General features: G+C 39.7%; 1 protein-coding gene across 1 annotated transcript in view; it reads left to right on the top strand.

Moving 5' to 3' along the window:
- Positions 1 to 19,144, top strand: part of nbeab (neurobeachin b) — a 444,946-nt gene that overhangs the window by 162,662 nt on the left and 263,140 nt on the right. Inside the window, exons 14-16 of the mRNA XM_083547720.1 lie at positions 3,126 to 3,294; positions 14,414 to 14,493; positions 15,348 to 15,410. Coding sequence (XP_083403846.1) covers positions 3,126 to 3,294; positions 14,414 to 14,493; positions 15,348 to 15,410 — 312 coding nt within the window. The remainder of the gene's footprint in view (positions 1 to 3,125; positions 3,295 to 14,413; positions 14,494 to 15,347; positions 15,411 to 19,144) is intronic.

Genomic DNA, 19,144 nt, shown 5'->3' on the forward strand with positions numbered 1-19,144 from the left:
GAACATTATTGCCATAATAAATAATAGTATTTTGGATACTTAAGTACATTTGAAGGCAAATATTTTTTTTACTTTTACTCAAGTGAAATTTTAATGGAGCATTTTTACTTTTACTGGAGTCATATTTTACAGAGTGTAAATTATATTCTTGAATTATAATAGGAACATTATTGCCATAATAAATTATAATACCGGACTATTAAGCGCACCCAAATATAAGCTGCACCCACTGAATTTGACAAAGATTTTTATTTTGAACATAAATACGCCGCACCTGTCTATAAGCCGCAGGTGTCTACACTGAGACTAATGAACTTTACACAGGCTTTAACGAAAGACAGTGTCTGTTACACGGCTTGTATCTAAACAGTAGCCTACCAAGAAAGTCATTGTTCACTGTCTTCCTCCTTCCTTTCACAACTATTTCTTTTGGTCTAAAGTTATGGGGCTCAGTTTTTTTTCTTGAAGTTTGTGAAACCGGGAACAACCCAGGAAAAATCCATAAATTAGCCGCTTCGTTGTTTAAGCCGTGGGGTTCAATGCATGGGAAAAAAGTAGCGGCTTATAGTCCGGAAAATACGGTATTTTGGATACTTAAGTACATTTGAAGGCAAATATTTTTGTACTTTTACTCAAGTGAAATTTTAATGGAGCATTTTTACTTTTACTCGAGTCACATTTTACAGAGTGTACTTTGTCCACCATTGATCACAGCACATTTCTCTCTTTTACAGTTTGTTGTTTTCAGTAGGAATACAGTCAATATTTCAGAGCCGAATTAATTTTTACAGGTTGCCAAAGTGCACGTTATCACTTTTATTTTCAAGAAAGCATTAGCATTTCACTGTCCAAAGACTAATTGGTTATGTAGTGCACCAGTGGTATATTTGCCTTTTGTACCCACGTTCGTATGAAGCCGTCAAAACAAAGGTGCGTGTCGGAGCAACCGCCGAATATTAATTCTATCTGCAAACGGCTCCAATTAGCCTCGAAAAGCCGGCACTTTTTAAAGTGGCACTTAATCTCACACCCGAGTCGAGAGAAAAATGATCTCTTTTTACTGTCTTGTCCAATTTCTACACGATAACAATGTATTGCTTGTTGTCTCAGTCGCTCGTTAAAATCAGAAGGAAAGCATCTTTTTTTTTTTTTTTTTTTTTTTTTGAGATGCTAAAAGATTGCAATTTGGCCTTCCGCATGCCTTAATGACCTGTGAAGGAACTGATGAGGCGTTCTGAAAGTGGAACGGTGGTGTGTGTGTGTGTGTGTGTGTGTGTGTGTGTGTGTGTGTGTGTGTGTGTGTGTGTGTGTGGGGGTGTGTGTGCGTGTGTGTGTGTGTGTATGTGTATGGACTCAGCTGAACGGCCATGCCACGTGGGCCTGCCGTGAATAAATCACAGAGGCATAGAAAAAAATGCAGAAGACGAGTAGGAGAGTAAAGGAGAGAAAGAGTGTGTGAGGGAAAGAAAAAGAGAGAGAGAGAAAGAGAGAGGGAAATATTGTTGGGTCTCTAGAGGCCAAGTGCAATTCAGAAACTGTAAAAAGAGGTTGAGCGATACAGACAAGATGATGCTAGAAATGAGAGAAAAAATTTAAGTAGATAAATTGCCGTTAATAAATTGAAGCTGAGTCGTCTGTAGGTCTAAATCGAGCTGTCTAGCCGTCTCTCCGGGAACAGACAAGTGTCTCAAAGGGCAGCTCCCTTAACATCCTGTGGCATATCCGTTATTGACGGCACCGGGCCGTTTCTCGCGGGAGTGTTTCAAACTTGAAATTGATGAGCTGTCTATCCTCATAAAGCAGTTCCTTCTTCCTCTGAGAGCAGTCCATCATTGATTTGCTAACCTCCAGACTTCAGGCTTTCTCGTGTCATGTTTAATGCTTTGTGGATCAACCGCAACCACAACCACAATGCTAATTGCCTTGTGGATGACCCCACACACCCATCACACACACTCTTCACCTCTGTACCATCAGGAAAGAGGTTACAGAGCATTCAGGCCTCACGTTTTGTGCTTATATTTACAATTACACTCTTCCTTACAGTTCTCTTTTTCCCATTGTACTGTTTAACACATTATCCAGTAGGTTTATTGGCGGAGATATTTTGTCTTTTGTGTGACGATAAAAATGGCGATAAAAGCTTAATGATTTTTGACTCTTGGATGGTTTTCGGAAAGTCGATGCTGGTCGACGTTCTGACGCATTGATAACATGATTATTAAAATATACCGACAACATTTGTAGACACCTGACCTTAAGATTGGTATGCAAATTTAGTCCACATTTCCAGTTATAAGAACCTCCGCTCCTCTTCCAACTCATTTATCCACAAAAGCATTGATAAAGACAAGAAGAACAACCACTCCCACACATCTGCCCCAGCCCTGCACTCTGCACCATACTCTAGATTGTTCTAGATTGTCTGCAATCTGAATATGTTGCCTTAGTTTGTATTATATGTGAAAATGACACCAGAGTGGAAAGATTTTCATGAGAAGAGACCGGTAATGAAAAGTTATTTTACTTCCAGGTTGGGATTGGATCTTAGATTGGAAATATTGTGCACTTAAAGGCTTTGGTTATATTTTTTCTTGTTAGATTTTAATTATTAATACACTTTCTGTGATTAAACGAGAGAAAAATTGAGAAACAAATAGTCATTTTCTCTTTTCTGCATGTGCTCAGAGTCAATAAACAGTTGTGATAAAAAAAAAAAAAGAAGGGCTTGTACATGTGTATCATCTGCAGCTTACATTTCAATATCAGACGTATTTTAGCTAATTGGCTGCAGTTGACATAAACTGGGTAAAATGCCTGAACTAATCTTTCTAAAGAAGCTGATATTGTAACGTCTCTCAGTTTTTAATTTACGACCTTCATGGTCTTCTTGGATAAACTCCTTTATCTCCACATTCATTAACTGGATCTAGTTCCTTTATAATGAGTTACACTAGATAAGCACAAATTGCCCTTTAAAGCGATATTCCTGCTCATTTCATTTCTATTTGTTCTGAATCAGTTGGTTCAGGTAAAGAGTTTTATTAAAGAGTTAATAAATTCCAGTGTTTTCAAGGGTTTTAATAGCAATGAATGAATAAAATCTAATTGTGTTTGTTCTACAGGTGCAGCTGTCGCTCTACACATACCTGTCAGCCGAATTTATCGGCACTGCGACGATCTACAACACCATCAGGCGTGTGGGAACCGTTCTGCAGCTCATGCACACTCTGAAGTACTACTACTGGGCTGTTAACCCTGCACCCTGCAGCTCCATCACTCCCAGAGGCCTGGGTGAGGCTCCTGATCCACACACACACACACACACACACACACACACACACACACACACACACACACACACATCTACAGCCATGTCTATACACATAGAAAGCATGTTTGAAGGATTCGTAGAATTTGACGGATGCAGTTAGAAGGTGCGGCTGATTTTTTACTAATTATTTATTGCCATTTAGTGTATAGTTACTTTATAGCATGTGGTTATTGCTTATAATATGCTGTTTTTGTATAATTTTTTTGTATCAATTAATGCAGCACACAGAGTTTTATAAAAAATAAATAGATAAATAGAAGAGGCAAAATTAAAACCTTGAACGCAACACACATTTATTCATGACATCCTTTTCTTTACTCAGATACAATAGGAGGTGGAAGCTTAGTGGTTAAGTGGTTAAGATCGAATAGTCACAGGTTAAAATCCCACCCTCAACGAGCTGCCACTGCTGGGCCCTTGATCAAGGCCCTTAACCCTCCCCTGCTCAGTTGTAAGTCGCTCTGGATAAGGGCGTCTGCCCAATGCCATAAATGTAAAAGGTTCTCAGGAATTTGCGGGGTTACGTTCGAAAGACCCCTGTGAGATCCGAAAATTTGCTAATTTTGGATGCACCCCCACAGCTCCAATGGTACCTTAGTGAATTCATCTAGACATTCTTCTTCTTTCGGCTTCTCTTATTAGGAGTCGCCACAGTGGATCATCCATCTCCATACCCCCCTGCCCTCTACATCTGCCTCTTTCACACCAACTACCTGCATGTCTTCCCTCACCACATCCATAAACCTCCTCCTTGGCCTTTCTCTTTTCCTCCATTCAGGTGGCTCCATCCTCAGCATTATTCTACCAATATACCCCATGTCCCTCCTCTGCACATGTCCAAACCATCTCAATCTCACCTCCCTCACCTTGTCTCCAAAACATCCTAAAGTACATACAGTACATACTACAGTCCCTCTAATAAACTTATTTCTAATCCTGTCCATCCTCATCACTCCCAATGAAAACCTCAACATCTTCAGCTCTGCTACCTCAAGCTCCGCCTCCTGTTTTTAACTTAATGCCACTGTCTCTAATCCATACAACATTGCAGGTCTCACCACAGTCCTATAAACTTTCCCTTTCACTCTCACAGATACACTACTATCACAAATCACTCCTGCTATCACTCTTCTCCACCCACTCCACCCTGCCTGCACTCTTTTCTTCACTTCTCTAACACACTCTCCATTACTTTGCACTGTTGACCCCAGGTACCTGAACTCCTCCACCTTCTCCACCGCTTCTTCCTGCAACCGCACCACTCCACTGCCCTCCCTCTCATTCACACACATGTACTCTGTCTTATTCCTACTGACTTTCATTCCCCTTCTCTCCAGTGTGTACCTCCACCTCTCCAGGCTCTTCTCAACCTGCTCACTACTCTCACCACAAATAACAATATTATTCGCAAACATCATAGTCCACGGAGACTCCTGTCTGACCTCATTCTTCAACCTGTCCATCACCACTGCAAACAGGAAAGGGCTCAGAGCTGATCCTTGATGCAGTCTGACCTCCACCTTGAACCAGCCTGTTGTTCCTACTGCACACTTTACTGCTGTCACACTGTCCTCATACATGTCCTGCACCACCCTCACATACATCTCTGCCACACCAGATTTCCTCATATAATACCACAACTCCTCTCTAGACATTGTCACTTTGAAACAATAATGTGTTTTAAAAATTTGAATGAAATTTGTTAGTGAAAACAGTTTGAAATGTTATTCCTAATGTTTCTGAACATTTGGTGAATTTTAAGATAAGCCACAATTTGCTGTTAGTTAGGTTCCAAATAAGAGTTCCGAACGGCGGATTATCAGAGTTCGACTGTATTTATAAAAAAATAGTAAACTCCACCGAAACATTTTTTTCTAATCACTAAATATTTGTTTTAACTCATGCGCCAAGTCTCAAATCAAGCACCGGAATCCGCAATGATGCCTACATCCGGCAATCAAAACCGTCCGTGTGGAAACAAAAACAAATGTCCTGTTTGATGTCCCGATGATTAACATAATTTAAAAGAATATAATTCCTTTAAAAGCATTTAGAAGGATATTTTGTCTTCATGCTCTATGTTGAGGATGGTTTTAAGCATAATAAACATTCATCTGCATGAAGCATCCATATTTAGTACATTTAAAACAGATAAAAATGTGCGATTAATATAAATATATACATATAAATCTCTCGGTGTTATGCTAATATAGGTGGATACAATCAGGGGAAAGATATGAACGCTTTGTTATTATTAAAGGTCCGAATACATAACCGTAAAAAACAAGCAGGTCAGGCGATCTGCAAACAATGTAAGAACGTGAATGTGAAACCAACACGAAAACTAAATTCTGGGAAATTGAGCAAACATGGAACAGGAAACAACAGCTCGGTAAACACAGCAAGCTGAATGTATTACTTCACGAAACAAAAAAGAGGACACAAATGGAAATCTAAACGCAAATCAATCAAAGCATAAATCGCAGTAAGCTAAGAACAATTAAGACACGTTAAGGAAATGACAACCGACAAGACGGGGTTGGAGACATGAAATTGAAACAAAAGACGCATGACTATGTGAACGCTGGAGTGTGGAATTCAGAGCAGACATGCATTTACAGGACAAGAGGCACAAACGCTGATTGTGATTGGATTTACACCTAGCAAAAGCAACACCTTCTGATCCATGTAAATAAAGAAACGCAGCGGTATACAGGTTTATGAGCGATCTCTCACTGCTGCTGTACAACTCTTTACTACATCTTGATTATTTCTCTAAAAGATTGCTGTCAAACACTGGAGGCTAGTTTTCTCCTCTCTTCTGAAGGCTACAGAGTTGACATCCATCACCCATGACCGCTTTATAGTCTCGGCTCTGACTTGGTTCAAATGTATCAGAGCATCAGAGGCACTGCTCTACCTTAGGCTATATGTGTGTGTGTGTGTGTGTGTGTGTGTGTGTGTGTGTGTGTGTGTGTGTGTGTGTGTGTGTGTGTGTGTGTGTGTGTGTGTGTGTGTGTGTGTGTGTGTGTCAGCTAGTGTACTGTAGCCTGTATAGTAATACACAGGGTCATTCCATAATCATCTCTCTCACCTTAAGATGGGAGAGATCATTCAAATACACACACACACACACACACACACACACACACACACACACACACACACACACACACACACACACACACACACACACACACGCACACTTGCTTAAGACCCTTTCTAATTTAACTTTGAAAATCCAATCACTCTGAAAGCTTCTAGAAACAGCTGTTTCCAAATAACCTCAAATAAGATGCTTCAGCACCAGATTATGGATGCAGTCAAAATCTTTTCGGACGCTGCGTTTTCCCATTTCTGCCGTCTCCTTGAGCAAATTCCCAGATGAAAATCTTTTGAAATCTTGTGATTTGTCAAAAGCTGTTCAAATGCTTGAGCACAGGCCTGTCAGTTGTCTAATATAAACCCACATAGACATGAGTGGGGTTTTTATACTACCATATTCCCTGGTGTATAGTCTCTCTCTCTCTCTCTCTCTCTCTCTCTCTCTCTCTCTCTCTCTCTCTCTCTCTCTCTCTCTCTCTCTCTCTCTCTCTCTCTCTCTGTCTGCTTATAGGAAAAACATTTTTTTGACCCATTGAGTATTTTAGTCCTGCTGGACAATATGCAGCCTGAGAGACTCATTTCAGCTCTCAGCTCCAGTGAACATCAATCTTTTCTCTTTTTGCTTTTTTTTCCGAGTTGAAAATCATATTGTCCGTCTCTCTTTTTACAGTAGACCGCTCACTGTCCTTTTCTGCTCGGCCTCATGTTTTATTTTCCTGCTTACTTCTCTCTCTCTATTGCCTTACTATTGTTCTTTATTTCGATGCTTCTGTTCTCTCTTTTTTTCCATGCTAGTATTTCAGATTCCATTATTTAGCAATTTTCTTCACCAGCAGATTGTACTTGGTCCTGTCTGCTTATTTAAATACACTTTACTCCAGCATGTTAATCAGGAACACTGCTGAAGCCTGAGTATAGCAGATGTGAGTGGTTACTTTAACATGTTAACATACATAAACATGGAAATTACTTTCAATGAACCAAATTTTTCTAGATTATTATAATTTTTTTTTTAATATACCAATGAAAATATCTATACACCTATTTGGTTACGTAATTTCACATTTAATCACATATGATCTATCTATCTATCTATCTATCTATCTATCTATCTATCTATCTATCTATCTATCTATCTATCTATCTATCTATCTATCTATCTATCTATCTATCTATCTATCTATCTATCTATCTATCTATCTATCTATCTATCTATCTATCTACCTACCTACCTACCTACCTACCTACCTACCTACCTACCTACCTACCTACCTATCCATTCACCCACTGACCCGCCCACCCACACCCCCACCCACCCAACCCACCCAAGCACCCACCCAACCCACCCAAGCACCCACCCACCCACCGACCTGTCTCTCTGTCTGTCTGTCTGTCTGTCTGTCTGTCTGTCTGTCTGTCTGTCTGTCTGTCTGTCTGTCTGTCTGTCTGTCTGTCTGTCTGTCATCTTTGAGATAAATGTATACATCTTTAAAGATTATGTATGTGTGTATATATACAGTGCAACCTCGAAACTTGTGGAGGTTACGTTAAGTAACAAAAAATCTCGAGGTTTTGACTCTCCTTTTGATGGATCCTTATTTAAGGGGAATTGTTCATGGACTGTAGTGTAAACTTAACAAAAATTGTGAATTACTTGTCATAAATGTTTTATTTACTACTTTAAATGAATAATACAATAATAAAATAGTTTTTAAAAATTTTTTGTCATTTATACGTACAAACTTTCGAGCCACTCACGGCTTCTTGCGAACTATCAGATTTTACACGAGTTACTCTCAGTCCTGTTCCAAATAAAAAGTTGCGAACTATCGAGGTCACGAGCGTCAACGTCACGAGTATCGAGGTTCCACTGTATAAATATATAAATATATATCAATATATAAATACAGGTAGTCCACTACTTAAGTTGGAGATACGCTACGACGACCCCATCGTGAGTCAAAAATATTGTAAATCGAAGATGGTACTATGACTGTGACAGTCTTTCCTGCTTCATGCTAAGTTATACTTTTCATTTCCTGCTCTAAACTGATGACTTCCCTCTTCTTTTTTTCACTACAAGCAGGAGACATACTTGGGGGCCTGAAAGGCATGCTTTTATCACTAAAATTGCTGTTTGAAACAGATAAAAATACACTCTGAGAAACTTTACTTGCTAGCGAGAAATCGTACGCTGCTGCCTGTTGCACAAAATGTTCAATATTTGTACAATTTAGTTGTATCGCTCTTGGCGTCGTAATTTGGGGACCATCTGTGTAGCATATTATTCCATACATTGTAATTTTGAATTTGAATTGGATTATGGTTCTAAAAATGTATAAAACACAAAACAGATAAAACTTAATAGGGTCCCTGCTTTCAATCTGAACCATGATTTTAAATGAGTTCCTTGAACTGTTTTGGGTTAAATATAATAATATGAATTCATTTTGACTTCTTAGTTCGAAATCTCACTGACGGCATATTTGCTATAGATATTTAAATAATAGATAGAGTATTCTCTGTCTCTCTTTTTCTTGCTCCTAATCAGTGCGTCTAATTTGCTCACGATCCGTCCCTCTTTTCACTATCGATCAGCTGAGCTTCAAATCAAATGGAGCAAAGTACCTTGTTTTTTTTTTTTTGGAAAGTAGTTCCAATAGATATACAGTAGGTAATGGAAATAAGCTGATAATTTTATAAGCTGTATTTCTGTGGAAAGTCATAAAATGGAGTGAGAAAATTGCTTCAAATTGCCTTGTCGTCTTCTGACAGTTCATTAAAAATATAATGCATACTGGCAGCCTGCATTATAGCATTTGGCTAAGAATATATAACACACCCACTCACACACACACAAACACATTGTGTCAGCAGCAGACAATAACTCACAGGACGGAAAGACACTAAGTGGAGCCTTGATGAAGTACAAAAGAATTTGCTGAAGAATTTATCCCTTGCCTGCTAAGTAGGTGATCCTCCAATCAGACGGCTTTACATTGATTTATCTCCCACTTGTTGGTCCCCTTTGTCTTTTCCTGTGAGGGATGGAGAAGGAAAGAGACAGCTCTGGACCATAATAAAGTGTTCAATTACTGCAACAAAGGCAGGCGTTTAAGAGAGGAACAATTCTGTTTGAAAATAGCGTCTCTCTCTTTCTCACTCTTTCTCTCTCTCTCCCTTTCTCTCTCTCTTTTTTCCCCCTTTTCTCTTTCTACTGGTACTCAGCACTATCTTCAAATTAAACCCATGCATCACTGGAACACAGGAGCCGTTTTAGTTATGTATCTCGGAGTCTTAAGGTATAAAATCATTGCATTGTGTATCTTGTGGCATAAAAAAAAATCCCTTTTGCCTGGTTGCATTGACATTTACTTCTTAACTACTCATTCTTGTTGCCTTAATGTTATGTCAAAGCTGGTTACAGCCAATGAGCTCCCAGGATTTTCTTCTCTATGCTTGCGGAAAGCAGATCACCTGACCCTCGGGGGTCCGATTCAATTCAAACACTACCCATAAAACACACTGCATAAATAAGCAATATCCAGTGAGCAAGAGCGTGGCGCGGTTATACTGGTGATTTGGCCACAGGCAATTTGTAGGTAATCACAGTATAATCGCACTACTGCGTGTGTGAGATTGCTTTCATACAACAGTTCTGTATAGACAATGTTTTTTATACATTTGTATTTAATTTTACTCTAATAACAGAAGTTCCTATGAGCCACATTTGGTTTATCGTATATCGACAAGCTGACATTGATTCTTACATTCCATTAAAGCTGCCATTACTTTTTCCTGTTCATCTTCAGCTGCTGAGCTGTCATGCTTTAAACCAGAAGGTATATTCCTAAAATAATTTCTAGGAGAATGCTAAGAGGCCATCAATTTTGATGTCTAAATATATATAATTTTTTGAAGAAAAAAAACAAGAACGAAAAAATATTATATGGCACGACCTTGTAGGACTTCTGTAAATATCAGTATAGGAAGTACAAGTTTAGTCAAGTCAAGAGGCTTTTATTGTCATTTCTACTATCCACAGTGGTACACAGTACACAGTAAAAACGATTCCTCCGGAACCCTGGTGCTACACTAAACAACAACATAGCGCTACAACACAATACAAGCTACATAAAGTGCATTGAGTATAAACAGTGCAGACGAAAAACAGTACAGTACAGTACAGACAGACAGTGCAGACAGACACCACAAGACAAGACACAAAACCTGAGATAGCGCCGACTAGTAAACCTACTGTATACTCTTAATATACAGTACTGTGCGAGGAGAACTGTAAAAACGATACCCGGGGGTGAATATAAACAGACACAATGTAGTGCAAAAAACAGCAGCAGTCAAGAGGTGCAAAAGATAGCATGTAAACAGTGTAATATAATAACAGTATAATATAATAACAGTATAGTGTAATAACAGTATAGTGTAATAACAGTATAGTATAATAACAGTATAGTATAATAGCAGTATAGTATAATAACAGTATAGTATAATAACAGTATAGTGTAATAACAGTATAGTATAATAACAGTATAGTGTAATAACAGTATAGTATAATAACAGTATAGTGTAATAGCAGTATAGTGTAATAACAGTATAGTATAATAACAGTATATTGTAATAGCAGTATAGTGTAATAACAGTATAGTATAATAACAGTATATTGTAATAGCAGTATAGTATAATAACAGTATAGTGTAATAACAGTATAGTATAATAACAGTATATTGTAATAGCAGTATAGTATAATAACAGTATAGTGTAATAACAGTATAGTATAATAACAGTATAGTGTAATAGCAGTATAGTGTAATAACAGTATAGTATAATAACAGTATATTGTAATAGCAGTATAGTGTAATAACAGTATAGTATAATAACAGTATAGTGTAATAACAGTATAGTGTAATAACGGATAGTGTAATAACAGTATAGTGTAATAAGGGGAGTGGTGGCTCCAGCGGTTAAGGCGCTGGGTTGCCGATCGGGAGGTCTGGGGTTCAAGCCCTGGTATCGCCAAGCTGCCACTCTTGGGCCCTTGAGCAAGGCCCTTAACCCTCTATGCTCCAGGGGTCCCTTACGAGGGAAATATCAAGGTCCGTGATGTCGGAGTGACGTGGGGCTGCCTTCCCGTGGGCTCACCACCTGCAGGAGGGACCGTAAGGGACGGTGCTGTGAGGATTGGGCAGCAGTCGAAGGCGGGGGCCTGCTTACGGATTTACGGATAAGCGGGAGAAAATGAATGAATGAATGAATGTAATAACGGTATAGTGTAATACGGTATAGTGTAATAACGGTATAGTATAATAACGGTATAGTGTAATAACGGTATAGTGTAATAACGGTATAGTGTAATAACAGTATAGTGTAATAACAGTATAGTATAATAACAGTATAATCCCAGACCCAGCTGCTTGGTCCCTGAGTACATTTACATTTATGGCATTTGGCAGATACCCTTATCCAGAGTGACTTACAACTGAGCAGGGGAAGGTTAAGGGCCTTGCTCAAGGGCCCAGCAGTGGCAGCTCGGTGATAGGATTTGAACTTGTGACCTTTTGATCCAAAGTAAAATGCTTCAACCACTGAGCTTGGGTGGTGACAGTAACTCTATGCAGGTTAAGTGGGAACCATAATTATATACTGTATATGTACAAAAGTTTGTGGACACCTGATTCTAAGATTTGTATTTGTATTTTGAGTTGCCTTTTCCACAAGATGTTCTACTAGATTCTGGAGCTGGTTTGTGGAGATATGTGGAGATTCATTCAGCCACAAGGCTGTTAGTAAAGCCAGGTACTGATGTAGTGAGGTGAGGAGGCCTGGGGTGCATCCCAATAGGGTTGAGGTCATAGCAGGCCACTCAAGGTCTTCCACCCCAACCTATTAAGGCATATCTTTAAGGAGTTTGCTTTGTGCCCAACGGAATAGGTTTGGAGGTTTAGGCGAAGGGAAAATGTTATGCTCTCACATCCAAAGACATCCTATACAATTGTGTGCCTTCAATTTTGGGCAAAGAAACACATATGACTGGAAAAGTCGCCCATCCCAATACTTTTGTTCATGCAGTGTATTGTGTTTTTGAAACCACAGATTATTCCATCATATATTCAACCTTTGTGCACAATTTATGACCCTCTGATAAATCGTCTTGTATGATGTCTTATTCTTGCTTTATAATAAAAAGCCCTGGAGTTTCTATTGGTCACTTTTTTGCCATCAGTTATTCCATTTGGCAGTCTTCAGTTATTCGATTTTTTCAGTCATCTGCACACACACACACACACACACACACACACACACACACACACACACACACACACACACACACACACACACACACAGACAGACATAATTAGAGAGACAAATACAGCTGGATGATGGAAGAGAGCATTTAAACGAATGCGCCCTTGCATCCAGCTCTTAACTCTTAACCTCCACATTCCAATGACAGCTCATCAATATTTTCACCATCAGATTACCGAGCACTGTCTCTTCTAATTTTAAAAAATCTGATCTCATATAGTGGGATCACATCGACATGTTAGAGCTCCAGGGTCACCAGTTCAGCCTGTGCAGTATTGTGGTGTTTTTTTTTTTACATCTTCATCTTCTGTCAATATGAAGTTTCTCAAGTTTTCCTTTAATAAACATGCTAGCAGAATTCTCTACACTGGTGTAAATAATTTGTAAAAAATTGTCACCTGACAAACCATCCAGGGTTTATTGTGATCTTACCCTCAGTGTTCCTGGGATTGACTCGACGTTTAAAAATGAGACACTTCTATATTTCATTTCATTTCATCTTCTCCCGCTTATCCATAATTCGGGTCACGGGGGCAGCAGTCTAAGCAGATTCCCCAGACACTTCTCCGTGTCCAGGGATCGGGCTGTCAAGGCCCCCGCCTTCGACTGCTGCCCAATCCTCTCAGCACCGGTCCCTTACATCCCTCCTGCAGGTGGTGAGCCCACGGGAAAGACACTTCTAGGATCTTAAGGAAGCTTCAGGATCTTAAGTGCGGCATTCTAATTGGTTCTCTGTATTTCTGTTTGATGTTATGGGTTTGTATATAAAGACCCTTCTGGTCTGGTCTAAACTCAAAATGAAAGTAAATCGAATGGATGGATAGACGGACGGACGGACGGACGGATCAAACGACAGATTGATAAATAGATGGACGGATAGATAGATAGATAGATAGATAGATAGATAGATAGATAGATAGATAGATAGATAGATAGATAGATAGATAGATAGATAGATAGATAGACGGACCAAACCACAGATAGATAGATAGATAGATAGATAGATAGATAGATAGATAGATAGATAGATAGATAGATAGATAGATAGATAGATAGATAGATAGATAGACGGACGGACGGACAGATAGTCATGTTACACAGAAGATAAAGTGTTCTAGATGTTTCCTCTATTCTTAATTAATTATAGCTACTGCAAAAATTAACTTTTGAACAGAAGTTGACTAAAATTTTAGTTATGTCAAAGTTTTGTGTGAGTCAGTGTGAGAAAAAGAAGCAACACAGACTCACCAAGCAGGATGGATGTTTATTAGCCATGTCTGTGAAATGTCCTCCTCCTTTCATTGTAGATTATTTTTGGCCATGAATTATTGACAAAAAGGCTTCAGACACTAATAGAGACTTTTTTTTAAATTTCACAGTCAGGTCATGTCAGTGTTTTATGCTAAAATTGAATAGAAATTGGGCTGCTAATTTAGTTGGAATTCTTAGCTGTTATGGAGTAGATAGTGTCTTTCTACAGATATTGACAGTGATTTTGGTATTAATGAGGCCCTATCAGGACTGTGGGTACACTGCGTACTCACTGCCAGACACCGCTGTGAAAATGTCCCAGCTGGAATATGAATGAAACATCAGTCTGTTCTCTGCTACATTTGAGCTGACTGGTTCCTGGGCTTTCTGCTTTTCCAGATGGACCACGTCCTTCACAAAAGGAGATCATCTCATTGAGGGCCTTTATGCTACTTTTCCTCAAGCAGCTTATCCTTAAGGTAAGTTCATGGCTTACCTTTTTCTACGTCAAGGTCATTTCTGTAAGTAGGACGTCGCTGTGTTGTGGATCTTACTCCTCTCAGCCTCTGAGCTTATAGATGTGTTAAAGCTGGATATTCAGGGATATAACATTTATTGGCTGCCAGATTTTCTTCACGATTTTACACAAAGATTCCTGCTGTATTGCAGAATGTTTTCCTTATTTATTTATTTATTTATTTTATTTATTTATTTATTTATTTTTCAATTATACATTCATTCTTTTTGCATTAAAGAGCATTTTCCTTACATTTTCAAATCCAATGGCACCAAACTACACTTAGTCCTCTTCATTGGGAGTCTTTCATAGAATTTAAGTTTTAGAAAAAATATATATGTGGTGGTACCTCCTGTTTTTAAGAAGTAAATGCTTTGGGGGAAATTTTGGAAAAAAAATATCTTTTTTTTTATTACATGCCAATAATATCACTTGGATACTGAGATACTTCTTTAAATTGGTAATTATTCTGGAAAAATTGACAAAAGGGACCTAATATGATAAATACATTTAAATAATTCAAAATGTTAACATTTCTTTTTTTATTTTGATTTCCTTTTTTTTTGTTTTACTAAAAGTTTCATTCTAATTAAATTTCATAGTATAGTTATTTAAATGTGTAGTAATTCGGTAGTAAAACTAAGAATTGTTTTGTATTAGAGGTTTGGTTTTCTCGAGGTTTGAGTACACTGAACTGTTATTCACTGTCTGCTCGTACTGAACATTTGAGCACACCTCGTATTGTTTGTTTTTCCTCTTCTCTCTCTGTATATTGTAAAGATTTATAATCCCACTATATCATGTCACCCCGAACAGGATCGTGGAGTAAAAGAAGATGAACTCCAGAGCATACAGAACTATCTCTTGACAATGAATGAGGTAAGTCTGCTCTGCTCACACAAGTTTCTTATACTGACAAGTATTGAACAGCTTCACTATTGGAAGTACAGTGTTGTTTTTTACGGTCAATGCACAAGTTTTTATTACAAAATTTATAAAGGGTCCAAACCAGGAAGTGCAGCAACGTTAGAAAAAGAGAACATGAAGCAGGGGACAACAGGGCTCGGAATTTAAAGATGGAGAAATACTTGGTGTAAGGAAATGATAAAGCAAGCTGGATATGTTGTTAGACTCCTGATCGGGAAGGTCACAGGTTCAAATCCCAGCACCACCAAGCTGCTACTGTTGGGCCCTTGAACAAGGCCCTTAACTATAAGGTCATTGTAAGTCTGCCAAATGCTGTAATCATTGGCTTGTCACAGAATGGATAAAAAAAAAGTTAAGCATTACAGGAAAGGGTCCCCTGGTGGTCTAGTGGTTAGGATGCAGCGCTCTCACCGCTGCGGCCCGGGTTCGATCCCCGGTCAGGGAACCAACCCCAGCCACTCTTAGTGCCGGTCCCAAGCCCGGATAAATGGGGAGGGTTGCGTTAGGAAGGGCATCCAGCGTAAAAACATGTGCCAAATCAAACATACGGATGATCCGCTGTGGCGCCCCCTAATGGGAGAAGCCGAAAGAAAGTTTAACATAAGAATTACAGGAAAGGGGTGGAGTCACGCTAAAATCTAAAGAATAGCACTTTACGAAGTGAACTCGATTATTATTACGATTCCTCTTCTTTTTCTTCTTCTTCTTCCTCTTATTATTATTATTATTATTATTATTATTATTATTATTATTATTATTATTATTATTATTATTATTATTATTAATATTATTATTAAAGCATTTGGCTAACACCAGAGATTTATACAGACAAGCTCAATTCCACCACCCACAAAAAAGTTGGATTTCTTTCTTATAATGTGAAAGACTTCTATTAAGGTTAACTACTATAACCTCTTGCTTTAACTGTAATGACCTGCATAGATAATAAAATGAATTAATGTCCCCTTTCTAACCTTTTCCCTGTTTCAGTTATCATATATTTACCACAGGTACTGTTTATTCCATCTGTAACCAAGTCTAAATAAATGATCATTAATTCAACTGCAGCATGAAACACGGTGATAAAGGTGATAAATATTGAGGTTTAATGTAAATGGCACTTTTCAAACCCACCATTCAAAACGATGAGAATTAGCATTTAAGAATATATTTGCATAGCAAGTGCTTATTACCCAGCCATTAGGGGGGCACAAGCCAGTGTACTCTTAGTGCTGGTCCCAAGCCCGGGTAAATGGGGAGGGTTGCGTTAGGAAGGGCATCCAGCGTAAAACATGTGCCAAATCAAATATGCGGATCACAAATGAGAATTTCATACCGGATCGGTCGATGCCCGGGTTAACAACGACCGCCACAGGTATCGTTAGCCGACAGGGTACCGGTGGAAATTGGGCTACTGTTGGCCGAAGGAGGAGAAGGAGAGGAGGAAGGCGTCTACAGAGACGGCAGGAAAAGGAGCAGTGTAGGAGAGTAGAGGTTCGGGTTAGTACTTTAAATGTTGGTACTATGACGGGTAAAGGGAGAGAGATAGCTGATATGATGGAGAGGAGAAAGGTAGATGTGTTGTGTGTTCAGGAGACCAAGTGGAAAGGGAGTAAGGCCAGGAACATTGGAGGTGGGTTTAAACTGTTTTATCATGGTGTGGATGGGAAGAGAAATGGTGTAGGGGTGATTCTGAAGGAAGCGTACAGTAAGAGTGTAGTGGAGGTGAAGAGAGTTTCTGATAGGGTGATGATCGTGAAGGTGGAAGTTGAAGGGATGATGATAAATGTCATCAGTGCCTATGCTCCACAAGTTGGCTGTGAGATGGAGGAGAAAGAAAGATTCTGGAGTGAATTAGATGAAGTGGTAGATGGTGTACCTAGGAAAGAACGATTGGTGATTGGGGCAGACTTTAATGGGCATGTAGGTGAAGGGAACAGAGGTGATGAGGAGGTGATGGGTAGGTATGGTTTTAAGGAGAGGAATGTGGAAGGGCAGATGGTGGTAGATTTTGCTAAAAGGATGGAAATGGCAGTGGTGAACACGTATTTTAAGAAGAAGGAGGATCATAGGGTGACGTATAAGAGTGGAGGAAGGTGCACACAGATGGATTATCTTCTGTGTAGGAGATGCAACCTGAAGGAGATTGGAGACTGTAAGGTGTTGGCGGGGGACAGTGTAGCTAGACAGCATCGGATGGTGGTCTGTAGGATGGTTTTGGAGGCGAAGAAGAAGAGGAGGAAAGTAAGGTTTGAAAGAAGAATATGATGGTGGAAACTGAAGGAGGAAGAGTGTAGTGTGAGGTTCAGGGAAGAGGTCAGACAGGGGCTTGGTGGTGGTGAAGAGGTGCTGGATGATTGGGCAACTACTGCAGGAGTGATGAGGGAGGCAGCTAGAAAAGTACTTGGTGTGACATCTGGAAATATAAAGCAAGACAAGGAGACGTGGTGGTGGAATGAGGAAGTGCAGGAGAGCATTAGGGGAAAGAGGTTGGCAAAACAGAAGTGGGATCGACAGAGTGATGAGAAAAGTAGGCAGGAGTACAAGGAGATGCGGCAGCAGGTTAAAAGGGATGTGGCGAAAGCCAAGGAAAAGGCATATGAGGAACTGTATAAGAGGTTGGACACTAAGGAAGGAGAAAAGGATTTATACCGATTGGCCAAGCAGAGGGAACGAGCTGGGAAGGATGTACTGCAAGTTAGAGCAATAAAGGATGGAGAGGGAAATGTGTTGACTAGTGAGGAGAGTGTGTTGAGAAGATGGAGGGAGTATTTTGAGCAGCTGATGAATGAGGAAAATCAGAGAGAGAGAAGGTTGGAGGATGTGGAGTTGGTGAAGCAGGATGTAGATAGGATTAGTAAGGAGGAAGTGAGAGCAGCGATTAAGAGGATGAAGAATGGAAAGTCGGTTGGACCAGATGACATACCGGTAGAAGCGTGGAGATGTTTAGGAGAGATGGCAGTGGAGTTTTTAACCAGATTGTTTAACAGGATTCTGGAAGGGGAGAGGATGCCTGAGGAATGGAGAAGGAGTGTGCTGGTACCGATCTTTAAGCATAAGGGAGATGTGCAGACCTGCAGTAACTACAGGGGAATTAAGTTGATCAGTCACACCATGAAGTTATGGGAAAGAGTAGTGGAAGCCAGGCTGAGAGAAGAGGTGACCATCTGTGAGCAACAGTATGGTTTCATGCCGAGGAAGAGCACCACAGATGCCTTATTTGCTTTAAGGATGTTGATGGAGAAGTATAGAGAAGGACAGAAGGAGCTGCATTGTGTATTTGTGGATTTAGAGAAAGCGTACGACAGGGTGCCGAGAGAGGAGTTGTGGTATTGTATGAGGAAGTCAGGTATGTCAGAGAAGTATGTGAGGGTGGTGCAGGACATGTATGAGGACAGTGTGACGGCAGTAAAGTGTGCAGTAGGTACGACAGACTGGTTCAGGGTGAAGGTTGGACTGCATTAAGGATCGGCCCTGAGCCCTTTCCTGTTTGCAGTGGTGATGGACAGGTTGACGGACGAGGTCAGACAGGAGTCTCCCTGGACTATGATGTTTGCAGATGATATTGTGATTTGTGGTGAGAGTAGAGAGCAGGTTGAGAAGAGCCTGGAGAGGTGGAGATATGCGCTGGAGAGAAGGGGAATGAAAGTCAGTAGGAGTAAGACAGAGTACATGTGTGTGAATGA

The sequence above is a fragment of the Silurus aristotelis genome, assembly GCF_946808225.1.
Source record: "Silurus aristotelis genome assembly, chromosome: 8".
NCBI classification, from domain to species: domain Eukaryota; kingdom Metazoa; phylum Chordata; class Actinopteri; order Siluriformes; family Siluridae; genus Silurus; species Silurus aristotelis.